General features: G+C 47.7%; 1 protein-coding gene and 1 long non-coding RNA gene across 2 annotated transcripts; one reads left to right on the forward strand and one right to left on the reverse strand.

Moving 5' to 3' along the window:
- The first annotated feature begins 116 nt into the window (after positions 1-116).
- On the forward strand, positions 117-8073 carry LOC115335373. The gene is made up of 2 exons (XR_003921422.2): positions 117-438; positions 7721-8073. It is a non-coding gene; the product is annotated as an uncharacterized LOC115335373 (long non-coding RNA).
- Positions 8020-21039, reverse strand: LOC115335372 (ectonucleoside triphosphate diphosphohydrolase 2-like). The gene is made up of 9 exons (XM_030000906.2): positions 20872-21039; positions 18530-18647; positions 16713-16863; positions 15819-15960; positions 14264-14488; positions 12892-13164; positions 11957-12052; positions 10847-10981; positions 8020-9801 (listed from the first exon to the last, which is right to left on the reverse strand). Exons 1-9 carry the CDS (start codon positions 20983-20985, stop codon positions 9571-9573), a joined length of 1485 nt encoding a protein of 494 aa, XP_029856766.1. The 5' UTR covers positions 20986-21039; the 3' UTR covers positions 8020-9570.
- Positions 21040-21987: the final 948 nt, after the last annotated feature.

A 21987-nucleotide genomic window follows, 5' to 3' on the forward strand; every position in this document is an offset into this window, starting at 1 on the left:
GCGCGCACACACACACACACACACCCCCGCCTCTCCCCTCCGCTCCTCCGGCAGGGCCTCGGCCGCCCGTCCCCGCCGCCACCCCCTTCCCCCGCCGTCCATCGGCCCCGGGGCGCTGCAGCGGCGCGGTGGGGGCAGGGAGCCCGTCTGCGCAGGCGCGGGCTGCGGCGCCTTTCTAGCACTTTCTGGCGCGCAGCCGCCTGAGGCAGCGGGGGCCGGGCCGCAGTTGTTATGGCGTGCGCGCTCCGCGGCGGGAAGCGGCTAGGCCGGGTACGGCCTGCGGCAGCGGCCAGTGGCGGGGTGGCCCGCCCTCTGCTTCGGGGAGCCCGCGGCCGCCAGAGGCCGGGGAGAGCCGTTTGGCGGCAGCTCCTTTGTGGGAAGGTGCTGTGCGGCGAGGGGAGCGCTCGTGTGAGGTGGTGTCCTCTCACGGGTCTCGAGGTGGGTGGCTGGCTGGCTCGCTCACCGAGTCCTGCCGAGGGTGAGCAGAGCAGCGCTGTGCTAGGTGATCCCTCTGTTCATGTTGCAGCCCTCTAGTGAGGCAGCCGAGCATCCCAAGCTGGATAAATGCCTCCCTTGCTTACCTGTTCTCTCTCCGTCTCTTACTCTGCTGTATTGTTCCTTTCTGCCATCCAACTTTGTTAGCACATTCTTGTATAGACTGTTCATCTATTGGTCACAGCTTCTACTGAGCATACTTTGTTGTTTCAGCAGAGTCGTCTTATGATTATATGTATTCATTAGGATGCCAGCAACGTCTACAAGTCCTAGCATCTCTTCTTGTTTCATACTGTAGCTAAAACTTGAAAGAGACTCCTAATTGAATTCTCCAAACCTAGCTAGTGTCAAACTGCTGCCTTGATGTGGGGGTGGACTGTGGCAAAAGCAGCAATGACCTCAATTCTTTCTACACAAACAGAGCACATTGGGCTGGCACTCTGTGTCATTCAGGCATTCATATGAGACAGAGGTACGTTATGGCTTGTATACATATCACGATCTATGTTTGGCTAACAATAATCAAACTGCTTCTGTGACTGGGTCACGTGAGGAGGTGGGCAGGAGAATAGCATTGTGAAGACTTTTGCTGGAGATCAAATAGCCTGTGGTAGATGGCTTAATACAAAGGTTATGGTGATTGATATTTCTGGCGTGTAAACAACATAATCCCCCAGAGATGCTGGATGGAGCCTGGGAGGACTTGGAGCAGCCCCGGAGACCCTGGGAGGAGCCCCACAGCATCAAGAGTGACCCAAGAGGATCCTGGGCGGTGCCAGGAGCTCTTGAGAAAGACCTTTATCAGCCCCAGAGGTGCCCAGACACAACTAGGAAGACACACGTACAGCTCATCCTCCGCATTCAAAGCCAGAATGCAGGAGGTTTATGCAGTTTACTTCGAGATAGCTGAGTAATGCAAAGGCATTAGGGTCCAGATTTACCCCACCTAAATATAGACATTTATTTGAATAGTTAACTCTGGGCTGTATTCACACTGGAGTCAGTGGAAAGGGATGGCTCGACCTATTCCAGCTCTGAATAGCCCTCTGACAACAGCTTTCTGTTCTCTGTAAGGGTGTTTGAGGTGACCAAATCCAAAATCTCAGTATCATTTCAGTATCAAAGGCAGCCAAGATGAATCCAGATCAGACTTGCTCAAGATTTCATACAAAGCTGTAATAATCAGTAAAGACAGCTTTTCATCCAGGACGTGATGCCATCTCTTCAGAGTAACATAAAAAATGGATGCTGTCTTCTTTCTGATTAAAAAGAGAGAATGTAGAATGTCTTGCCTGTGTTCTGCTGTCTAGGAAAGTACATTCAGCATAAATTCTCATCGAGGCGTACTCAGAACAGCGTTAGCAAGCTTCTGCGCTCATGAAGCCCTAGAAAACCATCCCTAAAATGGAGCAGGGGGAGCCACTGCAGGGCTAGTAGGAGGTTTGCTGGTACAAGTGCTGCTGTATTTAATGCGGATACGGAGTTTTTTTCAGCTAGGGCCAGAAAGCAAAGGACTGCACATCAGTGACAAAGATCTATTTCCTTACTTTGTTAGAAATCATGAGCCTTTGTAGCCGGTGCTTCTCACAGCTTGTGCTTCAGCCCGCACTGCCTTTAATGTTTGGGAAGCTGTTCTGTAATGTATAGAGTGAGAAATGGTTGCCACCCCCAGCATTTCCAGTGGCAGCAAAAAAGTGGAAATATGCTGCTCTGTTAAGACTTCCAATCTCTATCTCTAAAATGCTATCAGGATTGCACCCAACAGAGCAGGGGGTAGCACCCTATGGGGTAGCTAAAACTTTGCTCCTGTGATTGAGCCTCCAGAGGTTTCCCTGGGAGATTCAGCCACCTGAAGATCTATGGGTTAGGAGGCATTTCAAATTATTCATGCTACACTTATTTTTGCTAATTCTGTCCCAGTCAGGTAGTACTTCTGTTCTTGGCTACATGCAGATCCACAGGAAATGACAATTCTATTTTAAATATTTTTGCATTTTAAAAATTAAAGTCAAATGCCAGTACTTCTAAGCTCTCTGTGAGGAGGAACACAGCCAAGCTGCCAGGAATCTCCATGGAGAGCTGCTGGAGCTGCCGACTATCTTAGCCCTGTGACTTCTAATACTGTGGCAGCCCAGCAACCTAATTAGTGCGTACCAGAAGGTGAGCTGGCAAGTAACGAGGCAGGTTTCTGCCAGAACCTTGTCTCAGACGAAGCATTCCTTCAAAGGCAAACCTCTGTACAAAACACTGACAATTGGGCAAATTCTGGGAGGAAAAAATTGCACGTTCCATGGTCCTGCCTGAGCAAAATGCTGAAGTGCGTTTCTAATCGTTGTTGGTTTAGTGGACAGCCTGCACAGAGACACCGCTGCAGATTCCTGGGGTGGGGGAGTGGGGGGCAGTTGGAAAGCAATTGGGATAGCAGACGAGAACAGCTCGACCAAGGTGGGGAGGTATGTGGCTCCCACATCATGTTTTCATTGAAGACATCTGTTTTATCGGGTATTTGATTTCTTTGAAAGCTCTCCTCAAACGCTGCTGCAAGTGACAAGCAAGGAGGTTTCACCTCATTTATGTGCTTCCAAATTTCCCATCTGTAAGTTTGCTGTATCAGTTAATGGCTGTAACGGGGGTACTAGAAAACATTAGGGGCCAATATCACAAGGGCAAAGTCCCTGGGTATAATCCAAAGAAAGACATGGTAGTGAAGTTAAAACTAAGTTGGAAATTGCATTTCTGTTTCATTGAACTATATATTAGTTGTTTTTTAACTTTTTATTGTAATTGTTTTTGTGTTTTTTGTTGACATGGAAACAGATTTTACTGTGAATACAACTGGTTTGAGCAGAGTGGGGAGATGCTTGCTTTAACTTTTCAGTATTGCATTCCCCTTTTACTGAACCAGTGTTCTTTGTGTGCTATGGGGTATATAGAGATGATCCCTCCCCTTGGCAGGCAGGCAGACAACGGCTATAATTCTTCTCTTGATGCTTAACCAGCAAGATAGCAGTCTGTGTCTCTGAAATAGCATCCTAGTCTAAACTGAGCCTCGTACCTGGGGCTGGGGTGATGTTGGGGCTGGCAGGAGCCGAAACAGAAATCACAGAACTAATTCTGTTTATATAGGTAAAAATCTGAAGCCCTGAGTTTGAGAGGGACACTGCAGGACGAATGTGGGTGGAAGCCTGCCTCCAGAACTGAAAAGCTTTTGGTGTTGGGGTCATTCCAGGTTTATGGTAACACTGAAGTATGACGTGGGCATGTACAGACCTTTTGTCATTCTAGTCTTTCTGTTACTTCTAAGGATAAACAATGCTTTGTTTTATAGAACTTATTGCTCCTGAGAGATTGAAGTTATTGAAGGTGAGGGGCTGCTTCCAGAGACTAGTGAGTGAGATGTGCAATTGTGGCATTCCTGCTTGAGAGAAATAGGAGCCGCTGAATGGGATCAAGCCACGGGTCCATCCAAGCCAGTATCTTGTCTCTAATGATTAGCAGCAGCTGGCAAGGAAGAACAGGGCAAACATACATGGATGTGGCAGGCAATTCTTTAGCCACGAGCAAGTAACTTTTGGTTTAATAGCCCCAATGGATTATTATGAATTTATCTAATCACCTTTTGCAGCCATGTGAACTTTTGGCATAAACAACCTCCTATCATGATGAGTCCCACAGTTTAACCACAAGTTGTGTGGAAGAAGAGCTCCTTCCATTTGGTTTGATGATTTCCACTGAGCTCCTCAGTTCAGAAGAAAGCCTGTCACTTCAAAGCTTGCACTCAAGAGAGTCTTAAACTTTGTCAGTGATTACCATGAAACAGAAGGTAATGCTAAACCAGCTTTTACGTGGCGTAAAGTTCAGCATTAATTGGCAGTTTACATCTCCTTCGTGTTTAAAACCAGTGAACTTTGAACACTATTCCCGTAAAGTTTCCCTCATTCGGTTCCAGATCTCCGCCACTGTACACTGTCCAGCGATAAGTCTTATAGGTATCGCTTTCTTTCACTTGGGAGATCTGTTTCTCCGGAGAATTTCCACCAAGAAGTGGTGACTAATTCGATCATGAGGTGCGCATATGGTGACACCCCCTGCTGTGAACAAAAATAAGCTTTCCTTCACACAGAAGTTGATTTTATCATTCCTCTGTCTCTCTCAAACCTCCTCTTCTTCATTCCCAGTGCAGTCTTCTTCCTATTAGGGATTATTCTTTCCCCCTCTTGTTTCCAAAAAAGGCTTCATCCACGCTAGTGCCCATTCTCCCTGCATAGAGGCCTTCTTCCACTAAAGCCACGGCTTCTTAAATCACTGATTAGAGCTGCTTTTACATCCCACACATAGAGAGCTTCCATACTGCAGTGTGTCTTTCATCTGTGTCCACATCAGGAGTCTCCTTGACAAGTTTCCAGACAAGCCTGCTTGCTAATTTATTTGATTTGTGGTGGGACCAGCTACTGGCTGTGTTGCAGCTTTCCGAAGGCTTAAGGTGCTGTTCTGCCAGCCTCCCTCTTGTGACTAATCCCTGTCATTACACACTCAGGGGAGCAACAGCTTACGTTCTGCGTTTATGAGTTGAACAGGGGATCTAAAAGCACAGTACTGCAAGAAGGCTCTGAATGTCTCATATCGAGAGGATGGTGGAAACCAGGTCTAAGACACTTCTGCCTGTTCTCCACTGTGTACGAGTACACAGTGATGTTTGCACTTGCAAAACATCAAAACGCTTTGACTTGCCTGGGTTTGATGGCATTACGAAAGGACTTTTATATTAAGAGAACTAGGGCAAAAATTGGGGTTTTACTGATCCCAGTATTCATTCGGGCTTGTTCTTCTGCTAGCATTTCCATCTACTTCAGTATGTTCTGAATTAGCTCTTGGAGTAGGAATGACAATCCATGAGGTAGGATATAAACATCATATGGCTTCCTACTACTCTGGAAGGTACTCAGGTACATGATCATAGGCATGGTACAAGAACAAAATAAAAATGTACTGATCAATCTTTAAATCCAGACATCCTAAAAGGCACTCCTCTCATGTTGTGCTGGATTTGCTCCTCCAGTGTTTGTGGATTTCAAGTTATTTCATTATCCTTTATTATAACAGCCCCAAACAACTGAAATGAGTGCAAGTACTGCAGTGCCTGGTGCTGTACATTGTTTCTAAACTTGCTATTCCAGAGGCCTTCCCTTAACCACTGAACTAGATACCTCCACAGGCAGCACAGTATCTCAAGGGGAGGAGGAGTTACAATCACTGCATTACTAATGGACAGCTGGAGCTCAGCCACATGACAAGTTTTGCAGAGTCCTTGAAGTATGCATGACATTCTCATGACTTGCCAAGATAAGCTAGGAAGTCTGTGACAGCACCTGCTAGAGAGTCTAGCTCTGTGAAATCCCGGTGAACTAATTAATCCATAAATGTCCTGTGAAATACCAGTATCTCAAAAAGCAGCACTTATCTACCGCCCTGCCTCAGATACAGCCAGGTACCGAGAGGGAGGTTAGGTGTCTCTCCTACAACTCCAGGGAGCCTGGGTGCATCAGAACAGGAAGAAAGAAACAACTCTGGTCCTGTGGTGGTGAACTTCATACTGCAAAATGGGACTGCAGGCAGTAAACGGTTATTTCTCTCAATTTTCATGGAAATTCATTGGTACAACCCAGATGGGATGTACTGGTTGGGAATCCATGACGCTTTGGAAATGTTATAAATTGGAAGAAAGACAGGAACTAACATACTGCTACAAACATGCTGAAATGTAATTTAGGCCACTCTAGCCAGCAGCAGGTCAGCTAACTTACGTGTTTCTGGAGCTAAGATAGAGAAAGTGCTTTCTGGTGTCAATTTTTATATCTAATACTTTTGATTTCCCTCTTATTGATACTTAGTGACAGCAGCAGAACTGCAATTACATGTGAGCAGACATTATCTGCCAGAAGAGCTCTCCTATGGTTCAGCCTGAGTGAGAAGCGAGAGAGCTATGCATCAACTTAAAGAATTTAGGGACAGTTAGAAAATCCTCATTATTAATCATTTCTACAATTGCACTGTAGCCAAAGGGCTGCAAGCATCTTTGTTTCAAAGTGAGTTAATCTAGAATCTCCTTTTAAGTAGATTTCTGTTGTCCAGGTAATCTGGGGATTAATTCTGCAAATTTATGTACTGCTGCCATGAAGGAGCTGCTTGTATAGAGAGCTGGGAGAAAGGAATATGTTACTTTTGTTAGTTTCCATTCTTCTCATAAGTTCCCCATTTTGTTATTTTTTGCCTTTTTTATGACTAAAAGCACACTTCGGGGCTTTTAACATACCAGTCTAGCTCATCATCTAGTAAATACATCTATAAGTGGTTTTTTTTCTGCCGGATAGAGAATGGTACACACCGTCAATACTGCCCATTCCAAGCCCGGTTCACGCGGTAACCCTAGCTGCTGGGGCTGCAGCTTGGGATGGGCAGCACAGTCTGCCCGTCCCACCTGCCCCCGTGACCTGCCTGCAGGAGAAGACAGCACTGGCAGTATTTGGAAGGAATGATGGGAAAGGAGGGAGCAGAGCTGCCGCCTGTAGTGCGTGGACCACTGGGAAAAGAACTTCAGGCATTGAAATGTCTCACTGTGCCTTTGCAGCTTTTAGCTCAAGAGTTTAGGATCTGCTCTAAATCAAGTGTTTGTGGATTGTCTTCACATCACAGAGTGGTGGCTCAGCGTCAAATGGTGGCTCAAATGTCATAGATTTAATGGGGCAAATTAGGCCATGTGTACGTGCCATCACCCAATACAGCTCAGTGGCATGTGTAAGGCAAAAGTAAAGTGTCAGGAGGACATACTGAGCTTCTTGCCTAATTGCTCACTTATTATCTGCATGGAAGTCCCAAAGCTTCTAAACAAGAGCTTGGGGAAGTTCCAGCCAATGTCCTTTTCTCTTGGACCCTGTAATCTAGTATTCAAAATCAAGAAGGTGTAATGACTGAGCAGGCCAGAACACCTGGAGTCCTGGGATTCCTGGCATCTCACTGGCTTATTTCCATTTCTGACAGTGATAGGATTCTTCTTGGGCAGGTTGCAAATCTCAGGCAGGAATCCCACAGTTCTCATATGTGCTGACAGGTCACAGAGCCAGAGCTCTGTTTAATGATTGCATTTCCAGATGCAGGAGGAATGAAGTCTCAGGAATTTCCCCGATATCGCTGACTCCCTGATAACCTCTTCTTTTTTTCTATGCAGGCTTGCCTGAATCCCTCCTACCTTCTTCAGATGGTTTGAGCAAAGAACACATCAAAGATGTAGACACGTCTCTCATCAACTAAATACCAGCAACCAGGTTACCTGAAGTAATTTTCTGCCTACCTGCCACTGGGAAGAAAGTGCCTTCAGGGGTTCTCATTGTGTACCCCGAAAGTACACAGCATAACAGCCCTTGAGTAAACAGAGGCAAAATCAGCATCCCCCATCCTCCTCACTGAAACACTCTGTGTTCACAATAAACCCCCCGCTTTGATCTCTTGCCAAGAATAACACAGACAGTCTATTAAAACATCTTTAATAACATGATATAATTAAAAATATCTAATGTGCAACTCAAAGAAATGAATATGAAGCTTGTTTAAATCTGTTTCCACACCCCTCCAAACTTGACTGACAGGTTCCAAACCTTCATTAATTGGCCTGAACGTTTATGAATACCCCAATATTATAGGGGAGGGGGTATGTCCTATATATGAGTTGGGAGCACAAGGGATTAATAATCAGATTTGAAAGGATTTGGGTGCCATGGTAGCTTTAAAAATCCTGCAAGGCACATCACTGCATCTGTGAGCATTTTAATTTCTGTTTAAAGTGGTCTGAAATGCATTGGAGACACTTGTCCCTTAGGCTTTTAACAGCCTGGGTGTTTAACTCTCTGAAGCAATCCAAGAAGTGAACTCTAAACACTTTAGTCCAAGAACAGTGTTTGTCTGATTCGATCCTTTTTCTTCACAACAACACAGAGAATTTGTACAGCACCTCATGTTTTAGATGAGCAGAGCAGACCAGAGGAGCTGGAATGACTGCCAAGTCCCAGAGGAATCCTGAGTATTGGATTATAAAGTAACTCTGGTCACAGTCTAATATGAGAGTAATTGGACTGACAATTAGGAAAGCTTCTGTTCCTGGGTCTGCTCTTGTCTAAAGGACAATGTTAGATGAGATAACTTCACTTTCAGAGTCAGTGAGACAAGCAGTTCAGTGCGAATGAACAAACTGGTGAATCTTAGCCCAGCATGTACCCTCTTTTAGCTGATGTGAAATTAAACGTGTTAATTTAAGTCCTGGTTAAAGAGTTTAAATTGACAATTTTAACCCTGAGTTGCCATGACTCAGCTGAGAGACAGGAACTCAGCTGTGTGTTTGTGCCCTTTGTTTCTCCTTTGATGTTCTGCACGTTTTGTAGAGACCAAGACTGAAAAGCATTGCTTTTGAAGGATTCTTGGTCAGCAAGAGCATTTGCTGGAAGGGATGCATGGATGCCATCACTGAGGTGGAAGAACAGACAGATCAATAGTAGCAGGCAGAAAATACCTGCTTTTTCCCTTGAACATGGAAGCAAGTTGGCAGTTATATTCTGACTATATTTTAATGCTGTTCCATTCTTCACTAATGACAATACTGCAGGTATTGTCTCTCTTGTGGGCACAGAAGAGGGCAGAGCTCTTTTTTCAGGCACCACCTCTCCTGATTAGACAGGATTATTCCATATTAACTTTACAATAGCTCGGGGCCTGCCTGCTCAGAGGCATCATTTCATTAGGTTGACATGAGTAATCTCAGCTGCAGCCCAAGCAAGATCAGTGCAGGCTGCTCTCATTTGGAGAACGAATAGCTTGCCATCCACCAGGAATCATAGGTTTCCTGCGTAGCAGGATCTGTTGTCTCAGTACAGTAGTGGAAGTGCTAGCAAGTTGAAATAAGGCGCTGAGGCTCTGGGAGTCCTGCAGGAAAATCACTCGCAACCTCCAGTGACTTACACCTGTGTGATTTCTGTATGTACCCTATTAACTGCCCTCTGGCAAGAGTATCGAGTCCCAGAATAACTGTCAGTTGTCATCAAAAACACTGCTGTTCCTGTTATTGAAGCTGTTTTCCTTGACCATCACTCGGTATGAGATGCGCATGAAAGAGCCGGTGAGCAGCATGACAAAGAGGATAAGGAGCAAAGACCAGACCCCAGGTTCAATCCCCTTGAGGAAGCTTGGGCTGTCCTGGGGTATGGTGTTGGTCAGACTCAGCAGGTACCCAAGAGTCCAGCCGGATGATGTATCACCCATCTATTGAAATAAAAAGGAGGAGAGGTCAGAAGAGAAGGAGATAGTCTGGATCCAGCTGTGTTTCTGTGCACATGCCCAAGACCTCCTGTACTTTGTTTGAGACTGATCCAAGGATTAGACTTGAAATGGGGAGCTCTCCCACTCTCGGTGCCCAGAGTGCACCAATAGGCCTTAATTGCCCTGACCAGTCTCACCTGGGACATCTACCTACCCCCTCTGCCCGTGGGCCTGGGAGCTCCATTTAAGCTCTGGCCTGGGCAGTTACTTTTTTCCTGAGCTGTGCTGTGCTTGTGTGTTGTTCTTTCTGCTTACTGACTGGTTTTCCTGGGTGGACCCCAGGTCTACATTGTGGGTAGTTCTGTCTCTGGCTCTGTTGCCTGGTTGAATCTCAGACATATGTTATAGATTGCTTGTCTCTGGCTTTCCAGGCTGGGCTCCCTAGATGGACCCTGGACCTACCTCATTACCTTGCCTTAGTCTGATGATCACCACGTAGCTGACTGAACTGCTGTCACAGATGTGGCCCTGCTCAATGGGACCATGCCTTTGCTGGTGAGTTGTGAAGAGGTCTGGGAATAGGCTTTGTTTTCTTTTGTGAAGGGGAGGACCTGAATCAAATCTTCCTTAGGAGCTCCAGATCATGAAGCAATTTCAGACTTCATGAGCCAGTTATAAACCCTCACTAGCATGAAGGTGATTGCAAAGAGGTAGGGCAGCGTGTTTTGGCTCTGGAAACATTATCAGTAGTTTGTCCTTAGCATTAAGTGGTGATCAAGCCATACTTCCTTCCCTATTGGGCACAGACTCTTAAAGATGGTATTGCTCCAGATAAGGCTTTTGACCCATCTATTTTTCAGTGGGGACAAGTGTAATCTCTAGCTCTCTGACACTGGTTTTCTTGCATATCACAACTGTGACTTTACTTTGCAAAAACATCTTGCTGGAGAAACCTAGCTGGTTAGGGCTTGTAGGAGTGGGGACAGGCTGGCTTTACTGAAACCAACCCTCCCTCGTAATTAGAAATACCACAATATAGGTAACTGACCTTCTTCTGGAATGCAGTCCAGATAGACCCATCAAAGTCAAATGTGTATCCCTTTGTACCGAGATGAAAGATGAAGGCAGACACAATACAGTAATCAACAAGTGTATCCAGGCTTTTTTGGGACTTCTTAACCAGCTGGTGTCATTTCCAAAAGAAGATGGGGAAAAAAATACAAGAAGTAAATATTCAGTAGCTGAATTTCAGGCCTCCTGTAACTTTTCTTTTCTGCTGTGGGACTGACTGTGGGACTGGAGGAGGGTTTTGTGTCCGTGCAGACTGAAACCGTGTTTCCTGCACCCACTGGGCTGTGGTCTGGGAACCAGTGTCATCTCTTAATGCCTTTGTACCCATCTTATTAAAGACCAGGCAGTTCCAAGAGCATCAGGACTGGCAGCCATGTGTCCTATAGTTGCCTTGCAGGTGAACTGCTTGGTATGATTCTCTGCTCTCTAATTACGTTGAGCTAATGCTGCACCCTTTCTCTCAATAGGAGCATTAACAAGATGATCTTTTCTATACAGAAGAGAAAGCTTTAGGGAACTGCTTATGGGCTTTGCTACCCTGTTAGCAAACCCTGCAGAAATTGTCCAGTTTGAATGTTACTGTGGATGCTTGGTCAGTGTAGGTGCAAATGAGGGTGACCTCATAAGCCACCAACTGAGAGAAAGAACTTACAAATTCCCCCTGGCATGGTCTCCATGGGCCTGGGTGAAATGCGAAAGACCCTGAAGCCTGAGTGGATGTGTTCCTTGCTCTTAAGGAGAGGAGGATAACAGGAAGACCAAGGTGATGTACAGGAGTGAGTGGACAGCCTTCCTGTTTATTCCTTAATATGTAGTAAAAGGTACTTGTGGCTTTTCATTTAAGTCCAGGTGTTACCAGCAGCAGCTGGGATTTGAGAGGAAGGAAAATAAGTGGAGCCTGTTTCCTCAAAGTAAAACAAACAAACAAACAAAAAAAACCCCAAAACAAAAAACCAGGCAAATACCAAATTTTTTCCCTGAGGGAGCCAGTAAGTTATGGCTCTGTCAGTCTGAGCCCCATGGGCTTTTACAACAGACTGTTCCTTGCTTCCCACTCTCCCTGCACAGTAAGTTATTCCACAGTTACCTCTTTGACGGACATCCCACAAAGCCTGTTGACTGCCTGACCCAAGTCAGGAGAGGGTACAGTTTCTCTCATGAAGTCCATGGCCTCAGAAATCACCTACAACAGCAGGAGAAATAATCATCAGGTTGGACTGTGCCCTGCATATTGCGTACAGTGCCTATAGGAAAGTAAGTGGCAGTAGCTGTGGGATGCGTTGCCAGGGTGCCCTTTCTGTGTGCCTGTGTTGGGGCTTACAATGCCTCTGATGGGTGCAAGGAAGACAAGCAGATCTGCTACTCTCTGGAGATGGAAACAGGACTGTTTCTAGCTTGTGTGCAGCAGCCTTCCTGGCCTGGCCTGGCTAAGTAGACTGGTCCTTAGGTTCCTTGGCACCATGTCCATGGGAGGCTCTCAGGAGCAGGGAGCTGGGGAAATTTCTGTAATTCTTCCCTCTGAAATGCACTCAGTTTGTCCTAGGATCTTGAGCTGGTCCTGGCTTAACCCAGTGACTTTGGACGCTAAATCTAGGGTGTTAGATATAAGCATGTTTGTGGTGGAGCATGCCCAGATGTTTTCTAAGGGAGTGGCACAGGATCTTCAGTTTTACCACAGACCTTGTGGGGGAAGACCTGCTCAGCATGCAACTCCTGGCTGTCCTATCCCTGCTGGCTCCATGGATGCCCAAACTTTGCCTCACAAGAAGACATTGCTGAAGCATGGATGAAGAAAGACCTACCACGGTCATTGGTGGGAAGCCTGTGGTCTATATTTGAACAGCTATGTGCCAATGAGGGGAAGAGGGCAGGAGTGCATGTGTACAGCATTAGCCAGGGCATTGGCTCTCTTGGCTAGCAGAGGGCACAGCATGGCTGTTCCCACTGTATTAATGATCAAACTGGTCCCATTTCATGGGTTCTCTGTACTAGTTGCCTACCCCAGTATAAATGAGAACCCACCAGAAACCTGGTCCGGAGGGGCTTGAAAACACTGCTGAGGGAATGCTTGAAGAAGCTGCAGGAAGAAGAAGAGTTGAGCAGGCTTTGCACAAGCCTTATGCAGGCGGTGGGATTGCTGGAGCCGGTGATGTTGAAGACCTCCTCAGGGCTAGGGATGTCCAATGTGTCATCACTGAGAGCACAAGGCCCAGTATGCACTGATTGCCACTGCACTTCCCGGGAGTAGGTGAGGGGCCAGCAGGGATTAGACACAGTTTTAGCACTTCTCTGATCCTAGAGGCAGAATAAAACAAGGACAGAGACAACAAGAGAGGAGGTTGGCATCCCAGGGCTTCACAAAGGAAGACAAAATGGAACACGGCGAAGAACAGTTTGCCTCTGGCACCACAGTATTGTAATCGAGCAGGCAGGCTGCAAAAAGTTTGCCAAACCTTATCTCAGGTAGCCAGCTGCAAGGCCCAGACTCATGCAGCAGGCTCCCAGCTCCTCCTGAGTTCAGGGCAAGCTGCAACGACTGGACCTGCTGTGGGAGGCTGAGGAGTCCCAGCCCTACCTGCTCTCCCTTAGACCAGAAATACAATTTCAGTGAATCCTGTACTCTTTCTAGTTGCAAGAAAGAGGCTGTTCTGGTCTGCCTTCCAAATGGCTCAATCCCTTAAGAATCAGTGTTTCTTATCTCTAGGAATTTCCCAATATAACTGTGGTCTGCATGTGGGACGTTCAGATCTCAACTAAGGGGAGGTGTGGTTTATAGGGAGGCAAGCAGATGGGCAGTGAGTAGTTTATTTCTGAAAAACTTAGTTTTGGTGGAGACTAAAATGATTCCTGAGTTTGCATCAGATCCGCCCCCCCCCCCCCCCCAAAGTGAAATACAGTTTGGAAGAACCAAACCACCATGTTTTCAAAATGAAATATTGTTCTTTTAAAGCTGCTACAGGGTTAAAGACAGCAAAGGAAATACCCCAAATGGAAGGTCCCAGTTGGTTTCTGGGTGCTGCTGTTTAGCTTCCCCTTCTAGGACAGAGGAGCAGTTCTGAGGAGCCAAGGGAAGTCTTTGCCTCCCTTCAGCCTGAAAATGATCTTAGCACCTCTGGAGAGCAATTTTGTGCTCATGTGTATTAAGTAAGGAGCCAAATAGAGCCTGCAAGTAGGAAACCCTTGAATGGGTGCTTGTGTGTCTGCTTGGAGAGCATTGATTCGGGCATAGAGACTATGTTTTACAAATGCACTGGGCTTTTTTAGATATATGCAAATGCCCTCTGTTAAAGACAGTGATTGACATTTTGCCTATTAGAAGCTACACCTTGTGCAACTGCCATTTAGTGATACCATATCCAGGAACCTTGCAAATGCCCTTCTGGCAGATACTCACTTGAATGAGCATAGAGAGCAGTCTACTGCGGAGCTGGTCTGTGCCATGGCAGGGACAGTGACGAGTGTACACGTTGTGCATCTGCCCATACAGCTGCAGCCTCACTCCCTCTTCTGGTGCCTGGTTCTCTTCTACCTTGGAAGTGAGCTGTGTTGAGGTTCCTCCCACAGACAGGACTCCTGCCATCCCCTTTCCAGAGGGGACCAACTGTCCTCGCCAGTCGTACTGACCCAAAAAGAACCAGAGAGGTCAGTTCTTAAGAATTCTACATCTGGGTTGCAGTCAAATGCAAGCATTAGTGCACAGAGGGAAAGCAGCTTTCTGGTGCAGTACGGCCCAACTTTTTTTTTTTTTTTTGTCCACAGGACATAAGGATGCCAAACTGGTGGCTTTGGAGGGAGCAAAGGAGCCATTGTACAAGCACTGCCATCTGCTCAGAGGGGTCCCCGCAGCCAGCAAGAGCAAACAGGGCTCACCATCCTGGATGGCCACTGCTGTTCAAGGCGGTGGTCTCAGCAGGTAGGAGCAGGGGAGAGAGGAGAGGGTGGTGGTGGTAGGGAATGGAAGGGGGGTTTCCAGGTGGGCAGATATGGGCTTCAGGTGCTTCCTTGATGCTAAAGTGATCCTCCTGTCAGAAGAACACTGTGGCTTCATCTCCTGCAGTCTTGCAGAACTGATTTTGGCAATGCTGAAGTTAGCAGTACAGGCAGGGAAGTTTATGTGGGTGTAAGCACTCTGTCCCTGGCTGGGGGAGGCTGTGTTGCCGCCAGCAGGGCTAGCAATTCCCTAACCAGTGCATGCTTGCTGCTGGTTATCAGAACTGCTTTTCACTTCCCTGATGTGGAAAAACTCATTCTAACCCACCTTTCTCTTGCTCTTTGAGTTCTTCTTGAGACCCTTTGGTTTGAGAAGCTATGGGTAGAGCAGGGAAACTTAAATGTATTCTTTTTGTTTAGCAAGTGCCTTCTGAATACAGACCAGGCCTCTATGCTGGGAACACCCAGCTATACTCTCACTAGCATCTCAATGAAAGGAAATTTGGTGGGCTTTTGCTTTGGCAGCAAAAGACTCTGCTTCTCTGTCCACCATCTACAGGATGTCCTGTGGGACAGCTGGACTCTAGTGGCAATCCCACAGCACCCCACAGACAGCAGCAGTGCCTGTTTGACAGTGGTGCTGAGCTAGAGCTGCAGGGACTCGGAGCAGTAGAGTTCTTGTTGACATCCTGGGCTAGGCTATGTAAGGTCATCTATGTGAGCACCCTGGATGTGTTGCCCAGAAAACCTCACATCTGTTAGGGCAACTGCATGAACATGTCCATGAAAGGCTGTATTAGAGGTTCGGTCCTTCAATCTAGTTATAACCATCTCACATTATGTCTCCCAACCAGTTGGTGTTGGATATAACCTGCCTCCTCTGAAAGGCCATGGAAGTTGTGCTTAAGCATTCTTTAAAGTAAACGGTTTTAACAGTCCCTCCACATGTCTCTGTGGCTGTTTGTTAATGGGAGTTGCTCAGCTCAGTTCTGTACTCCCCAGGCAGGATTGTCCTTTACCTTGAAGAAGTTCTCCAGGACATAGTTAACAGCAACCCAATCGAATGCTTCCTTGTCTGGACTGGACAGGATCTTTGCCCCCTGAAAGTCAAAGGGGGATGACTTCAAGGCCACAGTCAGGGCTGCAAGGAGATGGGTGAGGCTAAACAGAAAAGAAAAAGAAGACACACTGGTTTTTACAGGACCCTGCCAGGAGCAGCCTGCAGTGGGGGCACAGCTGCAGGGTTTCTGCTGTGCTCCCCACTTTGGGTAGTAGCACAGAGGCACAATGACATTGCTGCCACTTCCCTCTCCCCTCACATGGCACTGGGGGCAAGAACAGCAGAGGGATGATTTGAGCAGTTGTGCCACCATTCAAGAATTTGGGACTTTAGTACCCTCTATCACTGAGGGAACCCTGTGGCCTTGCCCCACTGACCTGGTCCCCTCCAGACCTTACTTTTCCCCAGTGTCTAAAAGGAGATAAAGGTCCCAATAATGAGGTGACTAAGAACAGTGTCCACAAAACTGTGTATGATAAGGTGGATCTTCCTCCTGCCATTTCCAACCTGCCGACAAGAAGCACCCCTGGAAGCCCATGTGGGTTGTCACATAAACTGAAAACACTTTAGCTTCCAGACTGACAGTTTTTTTTTGCCAAGCACTAATTGTGAAGGAGACTTTACACAGACTGGTAGCAGTAGCAAGACCATCATCCTCATGGCTGCTTGGGGGGACAGTATGGAGACACAGCTATGCCGTACTCCCCTTGAGTACATTGGGACCTGAAGAAGGTTTACCTGACTAGCAGATTAGGGATGAAACACTGCAGAGCAGACAGGGTGAGTTGCATTTACAGAATGATCCACATGACACGTGCTGATCCCTGGGTGTGGGTTTGCAACATTCACTCACTTCATCTGCCTCTTGCTGGTGGTTGCTCCCAAGTAGAGGGGTGTTTGGCTGTGCTGCTCTGCTGGGATCTCCTTCTGGGCCCAGTTCAAACATGGCTCCAAGCTCTTCCCTACTGTCTGAGGAGAATCTGAGTAGTTGGAGACTCCTGGACCTGAGGACCAGGGGAAAGAATGAAATTTTCTAGGGAAACATATGGGAGAAGTGCAAGAGGTGTTACTCAAGAGGTTGCTGTCCTAGGGCATGGTTAAAGACTGGACCTGTCGCAGGTGGAATGAAGGAGTTCCTCCATGTAGCCGTCCTGCTAAAATATGGTACTGGGAGCAAAACACATGTGCATGTAAATCCCAAATGGCACTAAAAGTACCCTAGCTCTGCTGCTGAGACATCCCGTAAATGACCACATATCAGCCACGTGACTGCTGCAACAGCTGAGGCTGTCTCAGCCCACAGAGGAAGAAATGGGGCTTTAGCTGCTATAAAAGATAGCAGAAGGACACACTGCCATGCAGGCAGAGCTGAGGCTGATGTGTCACCTCTCTCCCCTAGCCACTTCCTCTAGTGTTGGAGGAGCCAGCTTCCGAGTCCCGCACCGCCAAGCAAGACACCTCTGCTCCAGAGGATGCTGGTGCTGTGTGGAGAGAAGCTGTGTGCAAGCCTTGACTCATCTTTCCAGTAGATTTAATGGATTCTTAAACGCTGGTTTTGAACTACTACCCAGGAAAAGCCTCACTTCCCCATGCTCTGGCCCACTCGTCTTCCTGGCTGTGTGACTCCTTCACCATGTGCTCTGCTCTCCTGGGCCCTGTATAGGGCTGAGCTGCAGCTTGCCTATGGCTACTCAAAGGCTGTGACCACACTGCCATGCAGACAGAGGACTACTTCTCACATCTGGGCGAGACACCTGCCTGGACCTCTTGTTGCTGCTGCTGACAAACTGCTGTACCGAGCTACAGTTGCTGTTCTTAACCCAGACAGTGAAGATGGCAGCAGTCAAGGGACACATACAAGGTTTCAGGGAACATTTATTGCATCTTCTGTATGTGGTTTGTATTGCTTACAATCAGCAAGGGCATAAACTCCCTTCCCTGCTTCTTGTGCAGCTGCCTTCCTACAGCACTGCTACTGGGAGTTCAGGGTTTCCCAGCATCCCGCTATAATCAGGCTTCAACATCAAAGCAAGATTGAGAGACAGGGAAGTTAAACCCTGAGCATTAATGCATGAAACCCTTTCAGCTGCCTTTGGCAGGGCCAAACTGATTCAAACTAGTGAAGAAGACCCTAATATTCTCCAAAATGTGAGACCTAAAACCAAGCTGAACTCATGCTTTTGCTGTCAAACCCCACACAGGGGGCTGGAGTCTTTGCATCTCTGTTGTCCTGACTGTACTCTGGGCAGTAAGTGGTGTAGCTCCAGGACAAGGCAGAGGATACAAGGAGTCACCCTGCAACCAGATTTGTCTCTGTTGCTGTTAAATGTCTTGCCTGGGTGAGAAGATCTGCAGCCTTGGCTCTGCCACTGATCCACGTGGACATCAGGATGAACCCCATCCTCCCTGTGTGCTTCCCTGCCTGCAGCAGGCCAAAACACCTGTCACCTGCTACTGCCAAGTGCTCTGACATCCAGCTGTGTATGGCTAAATCTGCCCATGTCGAGAAGACTCATGCTGAAAATAAGCAGCTTGTGCTTCACTATCAACACTGCTTCAGTGTACAGCTAGATGATACAGGAGCTGAGGAAATTGTGGCAATGGTCCATGCACAGATCATCCATCCCATGCCAGTCCCACAGACCACCAAACATGAATCAGGCACCTTACCTTGCACAGGACAGGAACTGCATTCCCTGATCACCCTGGTCTTGTTTGCCTTGGTGGTGGTCCACTGGTAGATGAACAGGATGGTGCGGGATGGGCCAGCATCCACAACAATGCCATACTGGAAAACCCCAAAAACATTCTAGATAAACATCACTGAATGCATGCTGCTTTGTTATTGTAGGGTAACTCAGCATTATGTAGGTATTCTGGGTAACCCATGGGCCTGCACTGCAGTATTTGAGTTAGTTTTTTATGTTCAAAGAAAGGGTGAAGCCAGAAGATGACGTGGATCTGCAGGGAACCATCTGCATTTCTGAATATACATGAGGAGCAGCAGGAGTGGAGAAACACCCAGAAATTCAGCAGACCTACATTGGCATGCTCTGTAGCTGTTCCTGAAATCAGGTAAAGGGCTTCCACTAAGAGCTAAGCCACCTGGAGCTCAGGAAAAACAGGTCCTTAAGCAGTGGGAGATGGCACTATACAGGCTCTTGAATGATTCTGGGACTCAAACTGATGCTGGATTGGTTTGCTAAGGCTTTCATGCAGGAATTGGAGGGCTGTGGCTTGCTCCTACTTCTGAGGAACCTGAGACTCCCTTATCTGTTTGATGCCCCACTGCAGAGATGGTATGCCACAGGCTGGGTTTGCCTTGGTGCATGCCAGACCTGTAGGAGCCACAGCACACTGGGATCAACCAGCACATACACTGTCCAATGCAGCAGCCCCACAGAGACCAAGACAATGTCTTGGCAGAAACAGCAGCAGCAAACATGAGATTTCTCAACACCTTGTCCACTGACAGTTCTGTTGCCTAGCAGTGAGGCCAAGGGCTTTCTTAGTCTCTTTGCAGCCCAGCGCTTGGTCTATTTGCTGCTGATCGAGCCTTGCTGAGCTGGACCTCATATGTGAGGGTTAGGAAATGAGACGCAGCTGGGGTACCCTGCAGCACCGCTCTCTGTGGCTGTTCTGGACATCCCCACACTCAAAATAGCCCCAGTGCTAGCCTATGGTCTCTCTCTCTCCCCCCTATTACATGACCCCAAACTGGGACATCTATAGAGACAGGAAAGAAACTTGTGAGATCTGGGAGGTACGTGGTAATGCATGGTCTAAGCTGTATCTTGCACAGAAATAGTTGTAGCTGTGACTGAGTGGGAGGAGAAACCTCCTGAGAGGTTGATGTTAACACTGTCAGAAGGGTTTTAGCATAAGATAGAGCCTGGCTGCAACCTCCGAGCGAAGCTGGCTGCCTGCAGCCTTCCTGGGAGCTCCCAGCTGCACCAAACACAGCACCCAGGACTGGAGCTGGAGCAGAAATGCGGAAGGAGGATGGAGGTCCCTGCCCAAGCCTGCTGGCATCCTCCCACACAAGTGACAGCTCGTATTTCTCGCAAGGACATGTTGGCTGCCGCAGAAGAGGAAGAAACAAATGGTATTGGTGGAGAAACCTGGATTTTTTTTCCTCCTTCACAAAATGAGAGGCTGCTGCTGGGAGTGCAAGGGGTGAGAATGGATCACCACATTTCTGCCCCGGCTCAACACCAGGGAAGGATAGAGCATGGAGCAATAAGGGGTTTTTTAAATCCAATTTTGTTTCTGAGAGGAGCGTGGAGGAGGGGTAGTATCTCTAAATGCACAGGTTAACCTACTTCTGTTCGATTAAACCATAGTGTGCCACTGATGCCACCTCAGCAGTGGTGCATCAGGAGGCATAGCGGATGGGCGTTAACCTCCCAGTCACCAGGCAGATCTGACCCTGTTGCATAGAGCAGGTTGGCTCTTTGGTTAAAATCAAGAGAGGACAGAAGACGAGAAGGCATGGAAGATAATTATATATATTTTTTTTTAAAGACAGAAGCAGCAGTTCAGGGCCAAATTCCTGCCAACTTTCAAGAGTGACCTAGCTCTTTGCCTCCACTGACAGCACTGGTCCCTTGCTGCTCTGGGGTAGCTCCTGACATGGGCTGCCTCTCCTCAGCCTGCAGTGAGCATCTCTGCTGATCCATGGACCATATCCAGCCTCTACTTCCCTGACCAGCCAAAGGGGTTGGCTTGTTTTCAGTTTGAAAACTACAGCGTGTTGAAGGATGCCAACCCATCCTTGCAGTCTTGTTCTAGTCACCTCCCCCCCTCAGTTTGTTGTTTCAGGCTAGTAAATAACTCAGTAGTGCAATCAATGTAAAAAGCAACAAAACACACCAGTTTAAATGCCTGGCTTGCACAAGGAAATAGGCAGGTTCTCCTTAAGAAGCAGCCCCAGAGACGAGGAGAAGGTCCTCTGCTTACTACCCCGCTTGACCCTCGGCTTGGCCACCCCTTGGGCAGGTGGACGCCCTTACCTTAGTCCTGAAAGGAGTAATGGGCACATCTTTAGTGGAGACGCAAAGCAGCACGATGCCTGTCAGTCCCGCTATGATCACCAGCCAGGGGGGAAGGAGTTCACGCCAAGACATGAAGCGCTTTCTCCTTTCACAAAGAGTCAAAAGAGGAAGCAGCAGAGCAGCAAACTGACAGTGGCTGCTTTTTATAACCTTTAAAAAGAGGAGAAAGGCGGGGCCAGGGCCAGGCTCTGACTTCAGCCCAGCCCCAAGCCACAGGGACCACAAGGAGTGCGTGGGCCAAGCTGCGATGCGTCAGGCATTTCTCCCTTCCATCACTCCATGCAATAAATAAAACGACGGCTTCGTGCCCGTTCCAGTGCTAGCTTTGCAAAGGCATCAGTGAAACCTCGAAACTGCCCCAAGCGATGGGGTTGAGGTAAACAGAAACGTGGGGTTAACTCAGCTGTGTAATAAGCAGAAAGCAGGCAAAACTCATCCGTTTGGTATTCTGCGCCTGGCAGTGCTAGCTGCCAAAATTAGAAGTGGGGAAACTCCTTGTCACTGGGTTTACTTTATATCTGAAGGCTCCAGGGTGGACCTGGGGTGCTTCCCTGCGAGCACGTGTCCATCAGGTTGGGGCAGAGTGTGGGCATTCTGCCCGGTTCCTTCAGACTGCTCCTGCCTCCTTGTCCGTTCTCAGGTGGCACTGGGACAGGAAAACATCTGCACATTTGGGTTTCCACCGGCAGGAGACTCTGCTGGTTTGGTCTTTGCTGTGGGTAGGAGATGGCAGGGGCTGCTTGGGTCTTTTGCCCCCAGAGGACCAGTGTCAGGATAGGTGCCTGTACACCCCTTCTTGACAGCCTCCCCATGAAAGATAACCAAACTCCAGACTTTACAAAACAAGCGCCTGCTTTCTCCTTTCTGGTGCCACAAAGACATGTCTCTGAAACCAGAATTTCTGAAGCAAAATGCGTTAGTCCCAGGAGAGGTGCTTCTTTCAGGCTGTCTTCATCTGTGTCCCAGTGACTAGGTCTAGCAAGTGCAACTCCTTTAAAGAAATGTTTTTGTTTGTGTGAGCTGGACCATGTATTGGCAGAGCCATCTTGTCCCCACCAGAGGACTTCACCAGCC

This window comes from Aquila chrysaetos, chromosome 24, assembly GCF_900496995.4.
Source record: "Aquila chrysaetos chrysaetos chromosome 24, bAquChr1.4, whole genome shotgun sequence".
Classification (NCBI taxonomy): Eukaryota; Metazoa; Chordata; class Aves; order Accipitriformes; family Accipitridae; genus Aquila; species Aquila chrysaetos.